Here is a 25,242-nt window from a genome sequence, read left to right as displayed (position 1 = left end):
ACCGCAATTAAAACCCCCCCAAAATGCTAAACACATGGAAATCCAACATTCAACTTCAAAAAATCATATTTGAATAAATAAATTCTGCTGAAGTATTGTAGTGCTGTACATACTCGCGCGACAAGAATAAGAACATACATAAATATTCGAAAGTAAAATAATAATAATAATTAAAAAAAATAAAAAAAAATACCACCAGGTATTATGCATATACATGTCACATAACTTAAGGTCAGTGTTTTATTAGACGATAACTGTACAGTAACTATAATGTACTTCAAGAAAACCAAGTGTGCTTTTTTCCCCACAAAAAAGCTTTTAGTATCTTACCCTGCAACTTTGTCTTGATACACTTAAATACAATATCTGACACATGCCTGACTGATTAACTTTTCTACATATTCATTATCCTGTCTATCTATCTATTGCCAGACGCCTCAATCCCATTTGGGGTGGCCACAAACAAATCGCCTCCAAGTCGCCCTGTCCCCTGCCATCTCACTGCCCTGCTCCCAACTCACACCCCCCTCTCTCATATACCTCTCCACCCCATCCCTCCATCTCATCCTTGGCCTCCCCCTCCCTCTTCCCTCCTCCACCTCACTCACATACACTCTCTTCGTCTGTCTTTCATTATCCTGAATTCTATATACTGTATAAAAAATTAAGGGGGAGGGGGGTCATTTACAATTCATTTATGCATCAATTAAGAAACTGAAAATGTAATCTATCATTATCAGGTCCAGAGGCAATCCAAACGTGGACCCACCTCAACTGGGTCACAGGTGTTCCTACTGAATGTAGGGGGAGGGGGGGGGGATACTCTTGAAACTGATGATGTGTTTTTCTAGCTAAGTCTTGCTATTTCCGGATGGTTTTAATTTCCAGAGGGAAAGGGAAGGGGGGAAGTGATGGGTGATAGGGTTAGAAACAGCCTCCATTAACTCCTCCACAACTGGCCTCTCCCTAAGTTAAGTAAAATTACCTGGAGGAAGGAAGAAACAGAAACAGTCCTCATTATAAGTGATGTGTTCCAAATTATCAAAACTTTTTATATACATTTACTACTGTAAACTCAAGGAATTAGCAAATGAACTTCACAAGATGTGATGAAATTTCAATAGGCTATTTCTCCCTTATCTATTGAGGAAATAACAGCAAAATGTGTAAAAAATATGAAGAAGTATAATTAATTAATGTAATTTATACTGAGGATTGCCTGGTCACTATGGTGTACATCATTATCTATTTACCTGTGTATCTACCTATACCACTGCCAGACACCAAAGTCCCATAATGGGTGGCCGTTTGTCTTTAAGTTAGCTGTTTTACAGGAAGGGGCACTAACCCTCCACCAAATCATTTGTTGACACATAGGGAACACATATAGGTTGGTTATAAGGTTACCATTCAGCACTGTACATGGTTTCCTGGCTTACAGGAAACCATTTGACTTGTCACTCAAGGTAAAGCCACTTGAGAAGGAAAGAAGAGTAATAAAGTGATGGGAAAGATGGGAGAAACAGGAAAAAAGGAGGGCAGACACAGAAAATGAATGATAAAGGTGAAGGAAGAAGTAGGCAGCACTACATCAAGTGGATGATGGCCGCCACCACCTACCACATCCCAATCTAATCATCACCATCATCATTATCCCACTTTAATTTCCTGAAATCTTAAAGGTAGTACTAAGATTTAAAAAACAGGATAAGGAAAGTGCAAAATAAAGAAAAAATTACAATTAACAAAAGAACAAGTCAATGAAAATTAAAAACCTTCTTGGAAAATTCTGTTACTTCACCAAGCACTAGAAAACTTCACTTACCAACAAATTAGTAAATCATAATACTGCATTACTTCTGCCATTGTACATACTGTATATAGTAAAGTTTACCATAAATAATATTAAAGCAAATGACACCATGCTTTCTACTCAGGAATCCCCATACTGAGGTTGGCCATGGTACAGCTGATGTTTTCTAAGGACTTGCAGCTAAATAAAAACAAAACAAAACAAAACATAATTTTTTCTCAACAGATGCTGGAAAAAAAAAAAAGGATATTAAGATGTGGAACTATGTGATATATATTGACAAACTCTATATGCAATTCACATAATAAATATTCATGGAATTAATAAATCCTGTAATAAGCAAATGAAATTAAATATTGTACTCTTTGGTTACCTGTGACAGGTAGTGAAATACATGCAATACGAACTAAAAAAATACCATTTCAATAAGTAAGTAATAAGCAAATTACATTAAATACTGTTATTCTTTGGCTAAATTGAATAAACTACCTTATGAGATCACTGGTATAAAAAGAAGTTACTAAAAAATTTATAAGGCACATGGTAATCACAGTACAGAGTGTAACAAGTGTAACATACAGTAAACTGCATTAAACTGAATAAGGAGTAAGGATGTGGCCTAGATAATGGAAAATCTGAGTCACTCTGTAATTAGGAGGTGTTTCACATACTATAGTGTTCTCACCTGATGAAGATCCCTAACCCCTTTCAGTTGATGGCCAAAGAGTCAGACTGGTGGGCTGACTGCAATCAACCAAAGAGATTCGTTTCTACCACATAACTAAGACTCTTCGAATTAATGCCGCCACAATTTACCATTCACGTACTAGGAGTGGCCCAGTTCCATCAGGTGAAAACAAATGCACTAGAGATGACCTCAACATGAAATTTATAGCTGCTCTGCTTCCAGCTCACAAAACTGAGCCACTCCTATAATGTGAATACTGTGCTATAGATGCACTAAAGTCAATCAGCCCTAGTTCTCACGTAGGACTGAGTCTCCTTGGTTACTAGTCAAACTGGTCCTCCAATCTGACTACTCCTGGACATCAACTGATCTGAAAGGGGCTACGGATCTTCCTCAGAACACGACACTGGGAACATATAAACTCCCCATGAAACCAAACATCTCTCTCCTGTTCGATGATGAGCCCCAATATTAACCTGAAATGATGCAAAACAATACATTAATGGCAGGCATACAACAAAATAATGCAAACTGATACACAATCCACTATTTCCAGCCTGTCATAGTTTCATATTTTATCCTAGTTACAGAGAGACAACTTTATTCAGCTTAGGGAGCACCTCTAGCAGTGAAGGGGTTAATGATAACTTGACCTCAAAAAGTCCCTCTTAAGCTGAATATAACTGTCCAAAGATAGTAGTAAGACAATACACCATATGCTATGATGATCAGGGGTCAGTTTTGAGTCCCATGTTGTTTATCATGGTACTTGAAGCCCTCTCACGTGACTTTAGATACGGACTCCTGTGGGAGATGTCGTATGCTGATGATTTGGAGTTGATTGCAGAGAACGAAAGAGAGGCGGAGGAAAGATTTAGGAAGTGGAGAGATGGTATGGGGCATAAGGGCTTAAGGGTAAATGCAGATAAAACAAAAGTGATGATATCTAGGGTTGGTGGAGGTACTGTCAAAGACGAGGGAGAGTGGCCATGCATGGTTTGCCACAAGGGCGTGGGAAGTCATTCCATCTTGTGTAGTGTTTGTGATAAATGGGTGCACAAGAGATGTAGTGGTATCAGAGGTAGACTGCGAGATAATGCTGATTTTATGTGTGCGGCATGTTAAGGAGAGAAGGTGGAGATTGTCAGGCATGGAAGGACTGAACTTGCTGGTGAGTCTCTTGAGTGTGTGGAAAAGTTTTGTTATTTGGGAGACATGCTGTGTGCTGAAGGTGGGGCTGGAGCTAGCTCTGTGGCTAGGGTGAGAAGTGAATGGAAGAAGTTCAGGAAGCTGTTGCCTCTCCTGACATTGAGAGGACTCTCCCTACGTCCTAAGGAATCTTTGTATGCAACATGTGTTAGGAGTGCAATGCTGTACGGTAGTGAAACCTGGGCAGTAAAGGAGGATGATATTCGCAGGCTCAAACGTACAGAAATGACAATGATTAAGTGGATGTGCAGTACGTCCCTGTGTGCAAGGCCTGGGGGGGCTGGGTTTACGATGGAAGAGTTGAGAGATAGGATGGAACTGGAGTGTATTGGTGTTGTGATGAGGAGAGGTAGATTGAGATGATTTGGGTATGTGTAAAGCATGGGGGATGATGATTGGGTGCCGAATGTGAGAAGTGTTAATATTAGGGGTGGGGCTGTGAGGGGTAGACCGAGAAAGACATGGGACGAGGTTATTAAGTGTGACCTCAGGGTCAAGGGACTGAACAGGGAGGCTGCAACAGATCGTGCAGCATGGAGAGCCGCCATTAGGTGACCAAGGCCAACGCAAACAAGCATGTTGGAGCCTATGAAAATGAAAAAGAACAATTCATCATACAATCTTGTGTTGCCCCAAGAGAAGCCTAACAGCCCGGGGCTAGGCACGTTGGTCCTGACATTTAAGATGAGAGTGACCAGCCTCACTCATCCGAGTGGCATTACATGAGCAATAAACCCCAACCACCTCTTGGATGTAAACCTGCACAGGCTCAATCCAATTTGGGCACCTTAATTACCCACTAAACCACCAGGTGCCATAATTTGGTTATATGGTTACCACCCAGCATTGTAAATAGTGTCCTGCTGTACAAGAAAGCTTGTCACTCAGTGTAGAGTCACCTGTAGACAGAAGGAAAAGAAAAGACTGAAGAGGAAGGAAGGAAGGAAAAAAAGAAGAGAGGAGAGGGCTGCCACCCGGGAGCAGCACTACATCAAGTGAGTGGACGGGGAGTGCCCCCACATACCACTATGTGAGTAAAAGTACAAAAGAAAATATATAAATAAAGTTACTCATCCAATAAATTTCACCCACATATCATCCAATAAATTCAACAGATCAAAAATCTTGACATAATAACCTACATACATACAGTACATTTAAAGAAACCAAATAATATCAAATAACATCATTTTAAAATTCATGAAAAATACATGCTATGCATAGTACTAACCTAAATACAGTATATAGTTTAAATAAGTGGAACACACACACACACACACACACACACACACACACACACACACAATACAGTAAGTGATAAAGATACAGTACTGATTACAATTCAATGACCTTAAAATACACCATACAAAACACCTCAAAATGCATTACCTGAGTTCAGCTGCAAAGACTTTACTTTGCCCTTTAATTGGGACACTTTTGCTCTTGATGCTTCTCCCTGCAGTAAAAAAGCACAGCATTTAGTAGAAAGAGATTTAGCAGTAATGACAAAATGCAATTTCCATTAACCTATTAAGTATTCTGTATTTCATTCTTGCTAATACTAAATGGCTCTAATGTAGTCTGATCTCTCTCTGTCTCTGCAAAGCACAAACCTCACAATCTCTGCCTGAACATTATGAACGCTGCTCTCCCTTTCATTCTAAAAAATATATAGACAATGACGCTAACAACAAAAGGTCTAAACATAATATCTCTCTTCCTCTAACTATATAACTATGTAAGCTATCAATTACTGTATCTATCTGTTTTATCTATCTATTACTGTACAGTGTGTCTACCTATTTATCTAGTAACCACTCATTTACTGCCCTATCAGGAGAACACACACCCTGGACTAGGTTACAGCACTTCATCATCCACTAAATAATCACATACCTGTACCGCAGGGGTGGAGGAATGCAGGGGTGGCTTTATTGAGATCATCTCCAGGCTGCTTGACTGCTCTATGAACTGCGAGGAGCTGGTCTGGTTTTGTTCAGTCTCCGACTCTGATTCTTGATCAAACAGGTGTTGCTTTCTCGTAGAGGCACGTCTTGTTGGTACTATTCGTGTCTGTATCTGAAGCCTGGGGGGGATGGGGAAAAAGAGAGAGAGAGAGAGAGAGAGAGAGAGAGATTAATATAGGAGGCATAATAAAGACAATGTACAATGTACAGGTAGTTTTCCTTTTTATGTCAGGGATAAGTTCTAAAATGTCACAACTTTTCCCACACAACAGGTATGGCAAATTGAGAATTGGCAAAACCAGCTTTTTAGGTAGCAAATGAAACCCTAATAAGTTTATTAAATTTACAGTGCACTAAATGCAATAAGAGAACATGAATAAGGTGACTTACAACAAGGGCTTACTGTACTCAGTTTTACAATAAGGCTCTAAGCACTATAACAAAGGCTTTGTATACAAACGTATGGATTGTACCTTGGCATCCTTGCTCTGGCCTTTGTCTGACTGCGGACTTGACCTCGACCACGACCTCGTCCTCGTCCTCGTCCTCTGCCACTGCTGCGTCTCTTTGGGCTACCAGGAACATCAGGGAAAGTACGTGTAAAAAAAAGGACATCATTTTACATCATATCCCCTTCAATGCACAATCAACACAGAAAAATACAGGACCAAGAACTAAGAAAAACCTGTAGGAAAGCTATGTGGAAGAATTTTGTGATGAAAGTAAAGGATATATAAGAATGCCTGGTGAATGATGAACCAGGTGGCTTTAGCAGTGGCAAAGAATGTGTGGATCAAACATCTTCAATGACAGATAATGAAAAAGACCTTTAAGACAGATTGTACGGTACACCTTTTAACGACTTTTATGGATCTGGAAAAAGCATATGACACAGATGGATTGTGGAAGGTTTTGCATATGTATGGTGTAAATGGTAAACTGCTGAGTGCCATTAAGAGATTTTACAATGGTAGTGAAGCATGCGTAAGGGTAGGTGGGTATCCAAGTGAATGGTTCAAAATCAGTGTTGATGTGAGACATGGTTGTGTGATGTCCCCATGGGTGTTCATGGCCTTATGAGAGGTTAAAACACAAGTACTATACTGCAGTAGAGAGAGGGATGGCAATGGCAATGAACAGTGAAGGATGGAGTATCTACAATCTGATGTATGCAGATGATTTAGTGCTGATGGCAAATAACAGATAAGAGCTTCACAGAGTGGCACATGTTTTTGTTAATGTCTGTGAACACCGTGCCTTGAAAGCAAATTTAGATAAGAGCAGTGATGGGGGTTGAAAGAAAAGGTGAATCCTAGTGTGATGCTCTGGTGAATGGAAAGAGACTTGAATTGGTGAAAGAGTTTAAGTACCTGGACGCAATGATAGAAAATGAGGTATATGCAAAAAATGTGGAATGTACTGTGGCACAGGGAGGGATAGTGGCTGTGCTATGAAGGCCATGATAAGGAGCAGAGGTCTGAATGTGGCAGCTGTGAGAGGCTCGTATAATGGTGCTTTAGTGTCTACTCTAACCTACGATGTTGGCAGCACCGTTGAGATATGTGCATGGAGTGTGAAGAGTGGCTAGGACATGGAATAATATGATTTGTGAAAGATGCACAGTATGGAAGTGTGAGGATACCAGAGTTAAGGAGAGTACTTAGATGTTAAGGGCATGTGGAGAGAATGGGTGTGAATGGAACAGTGAAAAGAATATATCCGAGCAGTTTTGAAGGTGGTAGGATATGTGTCAGGCCTAGAATAATGAGGACAGATATGGTAAATAAATATGTGTGAAAGTGGTACAGGAGCTAATAAGGCTAGGGAACTGACCAGCGATCGAGCTGGCTGGATGAATTTTGTGCAGAGAAGTGTACAACCAGGATCTGGCACCCCTTTTTAACTTGACAGTCATCAAACGGACTCGTGTCAGATAAATGAGTGTGTACCTATGTGTAGAATTTTCAGCCTATCAGGTGGAGCCATGATTCCAGGGGCTTGAATGGTGAGTGAATGGGAACATGTCTCATTCTACTGGGTAAACTTTGGTTAGTATTCCACTCTATCAATTTTTTTCTGGCTCTGGACCTACCTCACTCCACCCTTTCAGCACAGTTCACTTACTGTCAGGATGGAGGATTGATATGACTAGCAATCCTGGAATCTTAGCTCTACCTCATACCTTACCTAACACACACTGAAATTCATGCAACCAGGACGTAGTATTCACATTTAGGGTGTGGCCCAGTTCTATCATATGAAAACAAACCAAATACAGTAATAAAGTAATATATACAGCTATAACAAAAAACAACACACTTGGTAAGAACCTTCAATTTAACAATTTCATAAATAACAGTTTTGCCAATAATCTTTCTATCTATCTATAGCAAGATGCCATAATCCCATAAAGGGTGGCCATTTGCCTTTGAGTTAGTGGTTTTATGGCAGTGATTCTCAAAACTATGCGTTGTGACCCTAAAGTGGGTCGTGAGAGGAATTCTGATGGGTTGCAGGGACATAGAACAGGCCTAATGCTTTCAATGTATTTCATTTACTTAACTGAAATTGTAATTATCCTTATCACATCATTAGCATTTTCATAATAACTACGACAGGCTATATACCGGCTACTCTCTCTCTCTCTTATTTTTTTACGCTGTGGGTAGCGAAGTCTTGAAATATTCCAAACAGGGTCACCCACTAAAAAGTTTGAGAACCGCTGTTTTATGGGGAGAGGCACTAACCCTCCACCAACCCACTTGCTGACAAGTAGGAAACACATACAAGCATAAATAACACAGTACCGGTAATTATAAAACGAACTCATGCTTACCTTGAGTGCTGTCAGAAAATGATCCTTTATAAGAAGAAATCAGATAATATACTGGACACGCATATAAACAATAATTACTGCAAGGAATAATTTATTTCTGTTTGTACAAATAGCTCCATATTTCGTAAGCTAAAATATATCTTATGCTAAAAAATATAAAATACTGTACTTTACTTATGGTTTCAATATAAAAACACATGCGGACAACTTTTCTGAATATCTTGTGCCATACTGGAAATATAACTATGAGAATACCCAGATAAATATAAACTACAAATCTTTAAACTTCAATTTGCATATTAAAACATCAATTCCTAAATTAAAAGATAGTATCATGAACATCTTCAATCTAATTATGAATTCTAAGTTTTATTTTTGCTACCACCAGCTGATGCAATTCAACTTAGGAGAGATCCCTAGTGTAAAATGAGTTACCAGTATTGCAGGCTACATCCCGACCCTCCAAACTGAAATATAAGCAGAGTGTAATTATCAGACGGTAGCAAAAATTAAATGAAACCACATCAGAATGAAGAAGTGTCCTGTACTGGTAATATACTGGCAATTTATATGGTTCAACAACTCTGTACAGTACATCATTCTGTGAACTGTTGAGCTTATATCCCAAGTTTAAAATATACTTAATTATAGCTACTAAAATTCTGCTATGTACAGTTTCAACTCTACAATACTACAGACAGTACAAATTCTACTTATAGTGTACCGTACTATCATCTAAAAGACAGAAAGATCTAGAAGACATGGTCACACAGTAACAAATACAAAAATATGCCCTTCCGTACTATGCAACATACAATTGTACTCTCACTCACACATACCTTTATTTAGGAGGATAATGTAAATTAATTCCCTTAAAAGAAATGACAATTCATTTCAAAGCGCTTAAAAAGTGCAAATAGTGTAAGCATTCGATGTCATTCCTTTAAACAGCTACTCTTTCATTCTTGGAAAATCTTAAAACAAGTGCAGCTTTTCAGCCAAGGCAATACAACCTTAAACGGGGCAACAGCCAGTTCTATGCTGATCACAACATTAAGACTTCACAGTTTGAGAGAAAAGCTGTTGAGTGCCATAGTAGGTATATATAAAAAAAATTGGCCTTATACATGACTGGATGCACGGTGAAAAGATCTGAATATTCCAGCGTTGACAATCCTCCTCACGAACATTAAATATTAATAAACAGATAAAAAGATACAGTAATATTCACACATTTGCTAATCCTCCTCAGGAATAATAAAAAAGGGATACTAATGAAAAATAAACAGACTGATCCTCCCCAAGATTAATAAAAAAGGAGAAAAAGTGATAAATGAACAACGGCCTTAAACATGAGTGGGTGCCCGGCCAAGGACCTGAATATCCCCTCGCTGCCAGTCACCTTCGAGAATCAGGTGACGCACAAAGTCCTCATCATCATACTGGATATCATAACAGGTACCACTGATAAACTGGCCATCGTCAGACTCCTCGGGGACAGTGCCAGGTGCTGATATACCCAGCACAGTGCCAGTACAGTACACACCATCTCCATCGATGTACCACTTGTGTCGAATCTCCCGCCCAATGATGTCTGAGTACACCTGCTCCAACCTCCTTCGTCGCCTCGGTCGCCCTGTCTCCCGAGGCTCTTCCACTGGGGGCCTTGAGTGAAGAGTAGGAGTTAGGGGAGAGACGAGGCACCTTAGACTAGGGTAAGGGTAGCCTATGATGGTGGTAGCATGGCCAGACCTTAGTTATCTCAGATACTAGGGTCAGAGCTCAGTAGTTTATAAGGGCACCTCAAACTATGATAAAGTCAGTCTGAGAGCCATAGCATGGTCAGACTGCAGTTATTCTGGCACCTCAGTGTTAACGGTATCCTGGGATATCCATAGCACGGCCTGACCTTGGTTATTTTGGCCTATATGATGTATAAAAAGACTGAGGTGAAGAGGTGCCTTGAATAATACAAGGCACAATGACTGAGGGTATGGAGCCTTTACTACTACAGTTACACTACAGTTCTACAGTACTAACATTTAACTTGTTAATCAACTGAACGTGACAGTTAGTAAACACAAGGTTAGCAGCATATCTAAAGACCACTGCTGTACTGCTGTTATTCCTTTCATAATAGCTTTAAAACGAAGGTGAAACTATCAGTGCTTGTAAGAAATGACTGCTTCAGAAAACTAAAATGAAACTTTATATTAGGAATAGTAACTTAGTTTAAACTAGTATTAAGACCAGTAAGATATGTTTCATAAACCCTGGATGGAACTTTATTAGAAAAAGAAAAATATTAAATTCATAAAACTTACATGCAACTTATTATGGATTATTAAAATTCTTTATAATCCATTTGAAACTTAAGAGTTGTAAGAATAACTGGCTGAAACTTTAATTAGCAATAGTATAAAACCAATATTCGCATGAAATAATTATTGCACTGACTCATACAAATACTTAACACGTTGCAATATCTCTATACAGTATATTAACCCCTTGAATCAGAGTGATGTCATTTTTAATTTATTCTTGATAACCGAAGACAATTATATTCAACTTGAGAAATGCCTCCTGTGTTCTATGTGGGTTTATTAAGTCTGTATTCTAAGAGTCTATCCTAAGCTGAATAAAATCATCAGGATATGATAAGAAATAAATGGAAAACAACATCCCCAAGCACAGTGGGTTAGGGTTGGAACAGCAACTGATGGGCAGGATAAGTGGTGTTGGAAACTACTGCAACAAACTACAGACTTAAGATACCGTACAAAAATTCACAGCAATACTCACTGGAATGGTATGTCATCATCATCATCGTCATCGTCGTCGTCATCCACTGTAGAGGGGATAAATAATTGTGAAGGTGTCATAAAGTACAATCCCTCAACACTCCAATGGCCAGTGAATCGGGACAGTCATTCACATATCAGTCAAGCTACAATAATCTCAAAATACTCTTAGTTTATACAGTACTGTACTCTTTTTACTCAAACTTGGGGTAAAGTTGCCATCTCTCCATCTTGAATGCTGAGTTGTAATAAATGATCAATACTAGTATATAATGCTAGTCATGAAGACGTGCAATGGAAAGGATGTGAAGCCAGGGCATTGTCTTTTTCTGCTACTGAAATACATGAAATATGCTATAAGAAAATGAAGATCTGGGCTAAGTTTAAGTAAAAGGAGTATAATCAACAAGCAACATTCCTGTGCCTACCATGCTTGCGTTTGCGTGTGTATGCCCGCTTGGATGTCTGGGGTGGCTGGTCTCCCTCACCATGGACCAAGGAATTGCGGTACATGAGCAGCGGCTGCCAGTCCTCACCCCGGGAGCTGGGCATCCCTGCAGCAATACGGCGATCCAAGTATGCCAGCCTGTAGAGACACAACCATACAAACTTGAGACCTGAGTGGAACAAAACTCCTGAGGTAAGTCAGGAAACATTTAAGCATCCTTATTTACTATGGTGGTGATGGTGGTATTGTGGTCCCATATCCAAGCTCATCTGGACATGAACCAGAAGGACTGCAGAGTGAAGCTGCCCTTCAAGGGATGGGGTGGATGCTGAGGTCATTTGTATAAACAAGTCATATCTGTGCCACCAAATACAGGGTGTCCCACTCCATTACTTTCCAAACACTAAATCCACCTGCCTGAAATTAACCAGCTAAAAATCATATTAGCACGGCAAAACCTTCACTGAATACTTACACCACTCTCTTATCCTGCTTGAGGAGTTTGTTGGTGAACTCTGTAAGAATCTCAAGGAAAGCCAGGTTGGGTGGTGGTCCAGTGGGGTCGGCAGGGTTCTCAAGAGGGTTGACGGCAAACAGGATGCCTTCACGATGCAGCGCTGTGATGGCTTCACGGTTCTTCACAGCATCCAGACCAAACGACAGGGCAAATCTCTTAGCCAGTTCCTGCGAGGCAATAGAAATATTAGTGGAAGGATGGAAGTGAGGATGCAAGGAAAGGAAGGAAGGAAAGATGAAAGGGAAGGATTCATGGAAAGGAAGTGGGAAAGAAAGAATCAATGGAAGGAAAGAAGGGAAGGCAATTTTTCTCTACATTAGGGAAATCAGTAAGTGAAAGGTGTTCCAAAGGAAGAACCTTAACTGATGTATGTCTACAAATCACCACAAAACCTGCCACCAGCTCTCACCTTCAAACTAATGAAGTCAACGCTCTGCCTGTTGACCCTCACATTGTCCTTCTGCAACTCTCGGAAGATCATGGTCAGTGCAAGTGCCATGGTGCGTGCTGAGTTCACCTTGTTAATCTCTCGTGCCTTGCCTAGGGTTGCCTTGATGATGTCACCATAGTCGTCGTAGTACTAAGGATAGAAAAAGGGAGTTGTGGTTGGGATGTCAGACAGTCATTCCATCAATTACACAGTTCAGTAGAGAAGTGCTACATCAATGTCACGTGCTCCTTCAAACACCATTCCTCAAATTAGCTCTAACTCCTGCCTCATTAACTTCCATGCTTTAAATTCCCATGCATTAATCTAACTTCTTCAGCTACTACTTCTTACTTAACAATGTCTCATCAACTTATATAACTTTCTCACACATTTAATGACCATATTCATCCATCTACTTGGCATACCAGCACTTCTCTTCCTGAATTAACATTCTTGTTGCATCAGCTTACATACCTTGATTTCCCACATCTATCCACCTTGACCAACCACTGTTCCTGACACAATAAAGAGAGCTGCCTACCACACTTACCCTGACATAATGTTTAAAGACATCGGCTGCCACCTTGGTTGGGAGGACATTGTAGACAATCAGCTTGCAAAATGTGGCCAAGAAGTTCCTGCGCTTGTGTAGTTCCTCAATCTTTACATGTTCATCTTGCTCTTCTGTTCAGACAAGGAGGGAAAACAATGCATGAATCTAAAACTAAACATGATGAACCGTAACAAGTCCTATGAAACATTACTGTATCCTTTGGTATGCTCCAAAATACAATTATACATTTTTGAGAGGACACTTCCCTCTACCATCTTTACCTCTGCAAATGATTTATATGTAACTCTACCCTGTTCTGGTGAATACTACATACCATCTTCATCATCAATGAAGACATAAGTCTGTATGAAGTGGTTAAGGAGATGCTGAAGGCCACGGTCAGGTTCATACACAAGTGACACCAGAGCCCCGGTGGTTGCTAGCTGCCTGCTAAACACAATCAGCAGGTCACATATCGTCACATATGCCTGAAACACAATAAACACATCTTGATTAACAATGCAGAGAATAAAAGAGCTTTGGTATTAAGAGAAAATCATTATCAACACCATTCATCACCATAATCCTTCCTTCAACATAAAGATGTGTGAGGCAGTTACCAAAAACAGAGAAATATGAAAGTGGTAGAACTCTTGACGGCGTGTCCAGTGCAATGGACCACACAATCATTCACGCAAGGAAACCAATATCTAAATCCTTCAATTCAGAAATTCCCATAAATACCATCTGTGCAAATAAAATACACTTCCTTAATCTGAAGAGGATTACAACCTGAAAGATGCAGGGGAGGATGAGGATGAGGGGGAGGCCAAGGCAGTGATGGAGGTAGTGCATGGAGTGGCATGAGCAAGAACTTGACTGTGAACCATGCGAGAAATAAATGCAGTATGGAGAAGCCTTTTAAGAAACAAGTAACCCTATATGCATGGGAGAAAGCTGCAGGGAAAAGGAAACAAAATAACATGTCCCCAACTTTATGATCTCACAGCATCCATCCCTCACCTCCTCTCTGAAGACTGGGTTGTTGGACTGTGCAAGGAGATGTTTACATGACTCCAGGAAGAGGTGTAGGCGAGATCGCAGTGCCTCCACAGCTTCATGAGTGATGGCGCGCTTCTCATGCATGTCCTCAATCTGGTGCAGCTCCCACATCACCCCAAAGAAGCACGAAGAGATGCAGTACTTGGTGGCCTGCGTGTGTAGTAAAAGTATTAAGTGTGAGAAGTGGCATACCAAGGAAATTTATCTGTCTGATCCGTGGCAATTCTCTGGTATCTAGCTGGTTACTGTACTACTCTTATCCAGCAGAACAACAAAACACCGTAATGGCTAAGTGAAAATATCTCAAGTATCATTGCTCCATCTCACACCAGCAAACCAAAATGTCAAGAGTTGAACAGTTCTTTCAAACTACTGATTTACATCTCATATACTGTTAAAGCAATTCACATATCATCATTTTTACATCATCATCCTCACCATAACCCAGTAACTTCCCATCAAATAATGAGGTTGGTTTAATGAGGACTAAAAACAGAAACATGGGTGTGAAAGCAGACTATCAACAGAGAGACCAGTGAAATAGGTCAAACAATTATTCACTCATTCAAGCCTTCATAAGTATCAGCTACACCTAATGGGCATACCTTACACACTGAGTACTTAAATCTATCACTAAAAACAACCAATAAACCATCCAGGATTAAATATCTGTCTCTAGCTAAGTTTAAACATCAATCATCCATAAATATGATAGAATTAATCTTTAAAGTGAAAAAGATACAAAAATGGAAATATCAACATTTCTATTACATGGCATTACACCAGAAGTATGGCCTATTTGGACTGGGCAAGTTTGTGCTGTTTGGACACTGCTACTCCTCACCCTGTCCTTGTGTGGATAAGGAGGTCTGGATGATGATGAATACACCAAAAGTAAGAGACACGAAGAAGGATGAGAGGAATCATCATCATATTAACCTTATTTCTACTACAAGAGAGTGACAAGGGTCTACATAAAGGAACAGGAAAACTTGCAGCATTGAGTGGACTATTAACACTATAGTCGGCCTTGCGCCCGTAAGCGCCTGTGGTGTGGCTCGCACCTGTTTACAATGGTGCCACGTTTCCTCAACTTGCGATGTGAAACGGAAGCTATTTATGTACAAGGCATCACAAATTCGATAAATTCAGATGAATAAAACTTACACTTGTGTATTTTGATGGATGAATCAACAGTAATCTAATTATGCATAAAATATTTATACAGTAACACAGAAACATGGCATACATATTGTACAGTGTTGCTAAAAGAAATAGCAGTCACTTTTAATGTTTTTTAGCGTAGTTTTAGGGTGGTTAATAATATTACAGTTATGGATATAATAGAATGAGCCTGAAAAAAGAAGAAATATGCCAATATCCAAAGTAAAAGAAATAATTCATATAATTCTTGTGAGTGGCAGCACTGACAGATAGCTTCCCTACAGAGAGAGAGAGAGAGAGAGAGAGAGGCAGGAGAGGGGCATGCATTGAATGCATTGTCGGCATCACTAAATATAACAAAACCAAATTAACAAATGAAAGCACAATTATAAATAACTTATAAAAGAATCAAAAGTACTCAGGGTGGCTCACATTTCCCGCCATGTGGTAGGTGAATCCAGCCCCCCCTTCCCCTTCCCTCCCTTCTTAATCCCTCCTGGGTGTCTCAGGTCAAATCCCCCTTCACACTTCCCCTCCCCCCTGGACCACTACGTCGGGGTGTATGAATCAGTAACGTAACAAACCTCTCAGCAGACAGTAACTTTGACACTCCATCTACTACTAAATATAACAAAACCAAATTAACAGATGAAAGCACAATTATAAATAACTTATAAAAGAATCAAAAGTACTCAGGGTGGCTCACATTTCCCGCCAGGAGAGAGAGAGAGAGAGAGAGAGAGAGAGAGATAACGGTATAGAAAACGTGGCAACACTGTACACAGGTGCGGACCACACCACAGCCGCAAACGTGCGCGAGTCCTACTATAATCAATAAAACACACTACAGTACATACTGCTACTGTATGTTCATTAAACTTTTTTTTTTTTTTTGTCCCTAAGATGCTAACAATTCAGTACCTTGATATATATATGTATATATGTATATATATGTATATATATATATATATATATATATATATATATATAATGAACATAAGAAGTTAGTTATATAAATGCACATTGACTTCCATAACTTCATCCAAAATTAAGTTATGTGAACTGACTCTGGTCAGAAAAACAGAGAACCACAACAAGTGCTAAACTTCCCCCTACCTCCTCCGGGAGTTCTTTCTGGCGCTCTTTTGTGTAGAAAATATTCTGATTGAGTGAGTCCCATATGTTGCACGGCCCCATGTTGTGGCAGGAGTAGAAAATTGACACCTTCTTCACAGATGACACCAAGGCAAATGTTTCATCTTCATCAGGCTCCTCCTCCTGTAAAGACAAAATAACATCTCAATACTGGCATGATATTTACATCCATCCATCATCCAACCCGTTTATGCCCCACCTGGAGTGTAGCTGCCCCTGGCAAGGGTACTCAGTCCCAACATTCAAGGTGAGGGTGACTAGCCTCAATTTCCCCTGAATGGCATTGTGTGAATAATAAACTCCAACTACCTCTTTTCCATACACGCCCCATCTGGGTGGAGCACCTTAACCCACTGGATCACAAGGGGACATTAGGTTTATGATGAACTATAAATTAGGTAAAAGAAGCTAATCAACCAAGAGGTCAGAGTGGACAAACTTTAAAAAATCTATGTCCCGCACTTAGACCAACATAAGTTCCTGCTGAGAAGCCATTATTCACAGTTATCATCATCACACTGTGTTGTACCATCATCCCATTCAATGCTTCACACATAGGTGCAGGTGTGAAAGAACTTCAGGGTCTATAATCAACATCATTGTTACCATCACTGTCACCATCTCCACCATCAGTCATCAACAAAATATACAACCTACTTTACTACAGCAGAACCACTCACCCCATCCAGCAGACAGAGGTACTCATCATTGGCCTCCTTGTACTTGTTAACAATCATGTCCAGCAGGGATGACCTGGCAATGTCACAGCGGGAGTAGATGGCGAACTCATCATTACAGAGAAGCTCCAGGGTCTTGGCAGCCGTCTCCAGTACCTCCGTGTCTGTGTGTTTGTCTGCCACCTCCTGGATAAGCTTCAGAAGGATGTCCAAATTCTGTGAGCAAAACCATATCATAAAAATGATGACTAGTGCCAAATGCCAGAAAGTTAAAAAATAAAAAGTGTCATCATCATCATCATCCGGACCTCCTTTCACCCTAGGGCAGGGTAAGGAGTAGCAAAACCAGTTAATTACTTCCCAACAGCTCCCTGAACCACTTGGGAAAAAGGGAAATCTAAGATGTGTAATAAGATTTATAATAATATGTGAGTCTCAGCTTAGGCTCAGACTGTTATTTACTTGTATCTGAATGTTCCCTGCCTAAGAGTGACAACTCAGTGAATAGTCAGCAAACTTGAGAGCAAAAAGGAATAATAAATATTACACCACTGTAGTCAAATTATCATCCTGACCTCTTTTTCCCACCTACATATGGGGTGAGGCAGAATCCAAAAAATAACAAAAAAACAAAGCAAGAAGCAGAACCATTAACAGCATGCCCACTAAAATATCCGGACAAAATGCTTGGGTCCGGGTGGAAGTTATGGTCGTGCGAACACTTCTGCCCAGCCAGGCGGGAATAGCTTGGGGGTACCGTCCTGTTTGGCTGGGTAGTTTACCCAGTGGTGATTGCTTGAGTGGTTGATGGGTCTGCTTGACCATGGTTCTTGCCTGGCTGTGGTTTATAGGTCTGCTTGACCAGACAGAACAGTGTTAAACAACAGGAACAAGTGTTGTACGATGTACCGTAGTGGCCTTTTACACTCGTTTTCAAAATCAGGTTACGTACAGAGGGAGGGCCAGGGGAGAAGTCCAGTATCCAGACAGACACATTACCAGGCCAAGCCTTTGGCTCCACTACGTCAGATAATCGAGGGATTACTTATCTCCAAATCAAATTACTCTAAGACAATGAGAAGACCAAATCTAATCCCTCCATGTTAACAGGTACATCCGTCTATCCATCCATCATCCAATTCTACGTTGCCCCACGAGAAGCGTAGAAGCCCGGGGCTAGGCAATTTGGTCCTGACATTTAAGTTGAGAGTGACCAGCCTCACTTATCCCTGAGTGGCATTACATAAGCAATAACCCCAACCACCCCTTGGATATAAACCTTCACCAGCTCAATCCGATTGGAGCGCTGCAATTACCCACTAAACCACCAGGCGCCATAATTTGGTTATATGGTTACCACCCAGCGTAGTAAATGGTTTCCTGGTGTACAGGAAACCAGTAGGCTTGTCACTCAGTGTAGAGTCACCCATAGGCGGAAGGAAGAGGAAAGAATGAAGGAAAGACAGACAAAAGAGGATGTGTAAAGTCACCCGTAGGCAGAAAGATGAGGAAAGAATGAAGTAAAGAAAGACAGAAGAGGAGGGAAGAATATTTTATCAAATAATAAAATATAAGGGAATCAAAACTAATGCTGACCAACTCACCTTCTCCTGCCTACTGGTGGTGTAAATCTCCAGGTCAAAGTACTGTGGGATGATGAGGAGGTTTGAGACTTTCTCTGGGTCAGCAAGGTACTTGTGGAGGAGTTGGGGCAGTGTGGGGATCAGGTGCTCTGTCAGCTTGGCTCGGTCATCGTTCACCTGCTTCACCTCTTTTGCCGACAGAATCTGATAAGTGCGAGACCAGGTTTATTACTGTACTCTTTGTATGGTACAATTTCAGACAGTAATATTGCTTCACTTATTCGCTGAACAATTATGAAACTCTTACGCAATAATGTGGTAAGTAAGCTGGGTGTCAGTGATCACATTACCAAGTTTCAAACATCATTCTTGACTAGTGAACAACAGCAACAGCAATACTGAATGTTAACAGGCTGGGGTAACAATTCCACACCAGTATCAAACATACCTTTCTGGTGGGTCCACGTCCAACAGGTGGTTCCCCGGTGGCGGCTTGTTTGATGCAGCAGACCATGATCTCAATGAGACTGGTCTCCTGTCGGTCATCCAGCGGTTCCTCCATGGGACCAGGCTCCTCTATCAACAGGTCTGTCATGCACTCCCAGTCCTTCATCATGTCATTGGAGTCGATCAGTGAGTCCACCAGGTATGCTCCATGCTCATGTAACTGTTGGTAAGGGGGGCATAACAGGTCAGGGGAACAAGGAGGAATATTCTGAGTGTATGGGACTGTCATGTAGGACATGGGGGGTTGCCAACTACTTCTGTCATTGCAATTTTGTTCTTAGTTTTCTACAATCTGTGCTAAATGGAAATTGCTGGTACTGGCACTGGGAACTTCTATGGAGGCCAGTGCTTAAGATGTTAATGGTGGTAGTATTTACTCTAGTTTCTATAACACACTTTCAGCAGAATGTTAATGTCTTGCATTAACCTGAATATACAACAAGACCATAAGAGGGTTGAATGAGGAACTATATACTAAATGAAGAAGCCTGAACTACTTTACCTCAGATTCAATGAAAAACTGCACAAGATCCCTGATGAGTGGAGTATTTGGTCGCCGCTTTTTACCACGCTTGGTTCTTAGTGCAGCAACAGCATCATCGTCTGGGATGAAGAGGCGTTCATTAAGGAAGTCCCCGGCAGCCTGAGCCACAGCACGATGTGAGGAGTACACTAGCTCATAAACGTGCTCACAGTCCTTATCGGTGAGGATATCGCGGTGATGCTTCAGGATGGATATAACCAGCTTCACTGCCTGAACTGCCACGTCGTACTCCTTATCCAGTGTCATGGCAACAATCCGATCCTTGAACTTACTGGTGAACAGCTCCAACTTGCCCTGTAGTTCCTCACTGGCATACAGCGGCTGGAGTGCTTGAAGGCATTTGAGCCGAACATCACCAACTTTATCGTGCAGCGTCCATCCAATGTATTTCAGGTACGAGTCGTCCAGGAAGTTTTGGTGGAACTTTTTCATCCATAGCCCAATTTCAGCCATGCAAATTGATCTGATCTCTGGCAGTGTATCCCTGATGAAAAGCACTTATCATTACAAAACAAATACAGAACAACATTATCAGCATGATCCTTTTTCCTACCAAAGGATGGGATGAAGACTGATTATACAAAGAAAGAACCCTCATCATCATCTATATAATTATAATCTAAGTAATCTGACTGAAAGTGCAAGTTCTGTGTAATGTGAGGTTAGAGTGCATTACTAGCTAAGAATAGTTGCGTATCATAAGAAGCAGAGATATTAGACAATTGCATTAAAAGATAAGGTTTTAACCCCGTCGCTCTAACTCTTATCAACCTGATTACCTGAGTCATTGTTCTAGGGCTTTTTTTTTTTTTTTAATATTGATTTTTGTCATCAGATCAAGTGGTAGGTGGTGGCGACCATCATCCTCTCACTTGATGTAGTGTTGCCTACTTCTTCCTTAGCCTTTATCATTCTTTTTCTGTGCCTGCCCTCCTCTCTTCCTATATCTCCCATCTTTCCTGTCATTTCTTATTGCTTTTCTTTCCTTTACAGGTGTCTTTACATTCAGTGACAAGCCAAATGGTTTCCTGTAAGCCAAGGAGCCATTTACAACACTGGGTGGTAACCATATAACCAAACCATATGTGCTCCCTACGTGTCAACAAGTGGGTTGGTGGAGGATTAGTGCCCCTCCCCGTAAAACAAATAACTCAAAGTCAAATGGCCACCCTTTAAGGGATTGTGGCGTCTGGCAATGGACAGATAGACAGATCAAGTGTTTCTGAGCTAGAACTCTTCATCACCCTTGCCTTTTTGTAATTTATGCCTCTAGGGTGGGTGTGAGGGCGGTGATAAATCACCAGCATCATGGGAGGTAGACGGGCGTGATTCTGCCATTGCTGGGCTACAAATAAGGACAGAATTACTAAATATGTGGTATTTGGCAACTGCTGTATGGCAGGGCTTGGCAACAGCTCTGATGGCGTAGAGGGAAAGTCAACATTCCCATGGATATCACTAATGCTTCCTGGTGCTTGAAATTATAGTGTGGAGACCCATCACCTCATATGAGACGATCAGCGTGGCCAGGGGTGTCCTGCATATCACCTCATGAGACAATGCGTGCGGCGAGGGTTAAAGTAGTTGAGGCCAAAACCTATGAAATTATATATACTGCTACATGACATTCACACTCATTAAGCCCTTATTCTCTGGCTGAAGAAATTTAATCTAGCATTGAGAAACAGCAACAATATCCTATTTTTCTCAACTGAACTAAAGGATATTGTCTGTACCATCAATTTTTCTTTTTCCCTAATAGATGCCAGAATATAATACGAAAATGGCTCATTCAAGTTCCACTGCCATCAATCAAGGTGTGTTTTCCTGTTTCTTCCAATTCACAATAACACCTGCAATAATAACTGTACGTAAAGTCATGCTCTATAGTCAGATGCCTTCATCGCAGAAGGGGTGGCCACAAATGAATTGTCTTCAAGTCATTCTCTTCTTCACTACCAAGTTATCCTCCCTTCAACCCCCCCCAACACCACCACTTACAAACTTCTTCACCCCATCTTACCAATATATGACACTAATTGTATGAAAAAACTCATGCTATTCTGTAACATATCCCTAATTTACAATGATAAGTGGGGTGATGGAAAGGGATGCATTCACACAGTGACACTGATATAACCAAAGCTGCCTGGTTATACAAAAGCCCCTCTGCTGCTTTCAGGGAGAGTTAACTGCGGGAGAAAGATCACATCAGCACGGATTCAACTAGGTTCAGATTCAGATGAACCTGGCAACACAACAACAAGGAGTAGCAGTAAAGGCAAGCCATAGTGACTGACCTGTATCTGTGGACAAAGACTGATTTGAACATGTAGGTGAGCATGTTCTTGATCTCATCCATGTTCTCCTCCAGCTCCTGACGCTTTGACATCAGCGACTCCAGGCGGTCCGATGCCCGCTTCTCTCGTGACTGTAAAAAGGGGGGGGGGGGGGGGTTAGCCTAATCATTATGCCATGCAAGGTTCAAGTACACCCGTCTCCTACCTGACTCCCAATCCCACACTTCATCCTGGGTGGCCTATCATTCAAATTAACTCTATTCCCCACTAATAAATGAAGTAAGCAGGATTTAGAAACAGGACATGGGCGGCAAAAGAGAACTAATTACTCAGTGAAGTAAGCCTTATAATATATCCACTTACTTGGCATTCAAGCCTATAAATTCCCTGCTCAACCTATCAGACAAACCAACCACACTTCTATGTAAATATACACTTTATAAATCATCATCATCATCCGGACCTCCTTTCCCACCCTAGGGCAGGGTGAGGAGTAGCAATGTCCAGACAGCCCAAAATTGCCCAATCCAATGGGCCACGCTTCCATTCACTCATCATTCAAGCCCCCGGAATCCTGGCTCTAACGGATACGCCAAAAACATTCACCACGTTCTGTAGCTTCACATAATCGTATCTGACAGAGTCAATCCAGACGCTGCCACGTTAAAAAGGGGTGCCGAAAATCCCTATTCATGCACTTTTCCTCACAAAATTCATCCAGCCAGCTCGATCTCCAGTCAGTTCCCTTGCCTCACCGACTTCCAAAACTCTCTTCCTCACACATTCATCCACATCTCTCCACCTTCTCCTTGGCCTACCTCGCCTCCTCCCTCCTTTGAATTCGTTCCGATATACCTTCTTCACCACTCTATTGTTATCCATTCTCTCCACATGACCATACCTTCTCAGTACACTCTCTTCAATTTTGGTGTCCACCGACTTCCTCACTCCACATCTTTCATGAATCACATTATTTCGTATCCTATCCACCCACTGTACTCCACATACATTCCTCAGCAGTCCGATCTCCACTGCTCTTACTCTTGACTTTTCATTTTCATGCCACACCATAGTCTCACATTCATATGTTAAAGCTGGCAATAACACTCCTTCATGTCAGCCTTGTGCAGCTGCAACACTCAATCCTCTGTTTCTTATCAAGGCCTTCATTGCACCAGCTACTTTTCTTCCTTGTGTCACTCTACTTTCAATTTCTTTTGCACATTTTCCTGAGATAAAATCTCTCCTTTGAATGCCATACAAAACTGTTCTCATTTTTCCTATCCTTCACTGTTTCTCTTACTTCCTAAACTTCCATACCATGCTTTTTCACACACACACACACCCGATCATATCAGACACATACTTCTTGGCCATTCTCAGCTACTTGTACTCTCTCCCTCAAACACAAACACATACACCTTTTTCACATCCGCCCGAACTGCACTCTGTTCACTTTAGTATGGTCTAAAAATTGACATCTCTCCATCCTGAATACCGAGCTGTAACAATAGATTAACAATGAAGAATAGCAACAGTCACAAAGATGTGCTATGGAGAGGATGAGCAGCAGTAGTACAGTCACAAAGATGTGCTATGGAAAGGATGAGCAGCAGTAGTACAGTCACAAAGATGTGCTATGGAAAGGATGAGCAGCAGTAGTACTACCTTAATCTGCCGATGAGCTATAGGGAAAAAGCTACTAAATGATGAATATGTGAGCCAAGGTTAACAAACTATACTTTAGGCCACACACAGTCCCTAACCTTTTCACCTCTATTCAACTTCACTCTTTGGTCCTCTCACTTTGACTTGGACAGGACCTTCATCCTTTTGCCCTTACTTCACACAGAAAATGACAATGCTACAGTTCTACATCCTCATACACTAGCGCTGCTCCAGTGTTACAACTCAGTATTCATGATCGAAAGGTGATAACTTTAGTGGAGGAGGAGGGGGGGGAAGAAAAAAGAAAAAGAAAAAGAAGAAGAGAGAAAAAGCTGTGTCCACATACGCTTCCAGCTCACCTTCTGCCGCTCTGATTCATACTGGCGCTGGGTGTTGTCCAGGTTGACAGAGACTGTCAGGGCAACATCCACCAGGGCAGTCATCAGTTTCATTGCTAAAGGGGAAAGGAAATACACTTAGTTTGCTTAATTTTCACATACAAATAATCATTTTAATATTAATTATCATACAGTCTTCACGATGAAGTGGTTTTACAAAAAGAACTATTTTGGAGAGCTACAGCAATGCCCTTATATAAGAGAATTATGTTAAAGAAAAATGGACTGCTACAATTATTTTTCTTTCTAGACCCTAAAATCTCACCACTAACTTGAAAAAAAAAAAAAAAGTGGGGGCTGTGAGGTATGGATGATGATTCAGATACTCACCAGCAAGTGTAGCAGTGTGTCTGAAGGCGCGGACCTGGGAATCCGAGAGTCCTGTGAGGAGGGAGATGACGTTGTCCATGAGGTACTGGTCGTAGATGATGGAGTACTGGCACTGCTTTACCAGGAGCTGCACAAATTCACTGAAGTTCCCCCGAAACTTCTTCCACTGCTGGCCACTCTGGATTAATGGGTACTCTCCGCTCTCCTGCAAGCCACAAATTAGTGATCCTGTATAACAAAAACTGGTCTAACAGGTTGAGGTACAGGGTTATTTATGGCTAGGGGTCGCATTCTGGTCGGCTAAGGAGGCTCCCTAACACCTCGTCCTTACCAGCTGACTGCATTTCTGCATTGGATGTGTTAATAATCTTTTCATATTATATACTAGCACCTCTTCCTTTGTATCTGATTTTTGTGTATGGAGTGTTAACCCCTTCAATCTGGGTGATGCCATTTTAAGTTTATTCGCACTCTCTATCATCAAGTTAAAGAAATACTACCATGAAAAAAGAAGAAGAAAAAAAAAAAAGTGGCTAGAGCCTTGGTAACTAGCCACACAATCATCACTCTCTGGCAGAACACTCAGCCATAA

The 25,242-nt window shown here is 41.1% G+C and overlaps 1 protein-coding gene across 1 annotated transcript in view; it reads right to left on the bottom strand.

The window, feature by feature from the left end:
* Window positions 1-8,598: 8,598 nt before the first annotated feature.
* Window positions 8,599-25,242, bottom strand: part of SA1 (stromal antigen) — a 41,111-nt gene continuing 24,467 nt past the window's right edge. The window contains exons 7-22 of the mRNA XM_080266291.1: window positions 24,651-24,855; window positions 24,282-24,376; window positions 22,255-22,385; window positions 19,913-20,438; window positions 19,352-19,570; window positions 18,925-19,107; window positions 17,324-17,536; window positions 16,605-16,766; window positions 14,286-14,474; window positions 13,597-13,750; window positions 13,260-13,393; window positions 12,689-12,859; window positions 12,238-12,446; window positions 11,743-11,900; window positions 11,316-11,361; window positions 8,599-10,178 (exon numbers count right to left, since the gene is read on the bottom strand). Of these exons, the coding sequence (XP_080122417.1) occupies window positions 9,860-10,178; window positions 11,316-11,361; window positions 11,743-11,900; window positions 12,238-12,446; window positions 12,689-12,859; window positions 13,260-13,393; window positions 13,597-13,750; window positions 14,286-14,474; window positions 16,605-16,766; window positions 17,324-17,536; window positions 18,925-19,107; window positions 19,352-19,570; window positions 19,913-20,438; window positions 22,255-22,385; window positions 24,282-24,376; window positions 24,651-24,855 (3,114 nt within the window). The 3' untranslated portion in view covers window positions 8,599-9,859. The remainder of the gene's footprint in view (window positions 10,179-11,315; window positions 11,362-11,742; window positions 11,901-12,237; window positions 12,447-12,688; window positions 12,860-13,259; window positions 13,394-13,596; window positions 13,751-14,285; window positions 14,475-16,604; window positions 16,767-17,323; window positions 17,537-18,924; window positions 19,108-19,351; window positions 19,571-19,912; window positions 20,439-22,254; window positions 22,386-24,281; window positions 24,377-24,650; window positions 24,856-25,242) is intronic.

Source organism: Coenobita brevimanus, chromosome 19 (genome assembly GCF_032717465.1).
Source record: "Coenobita brevimanus isolate Jiangsu-jjx chromosome 19, ASM3271746v2, whole genome shotgun sequence".
NCBI classification, from domain to species: Eukaryota; Metazoa; Arthropoda; class Malacostraca; order Decapoda; family Coenobitidae; genus Coenobita; species Coenobita brevimanus.
The sequence above is the reverse complement of the archived record's forward strand: the minus strand, read 5'-3'. Positions and strand labels throughout refer to the sequence as shown.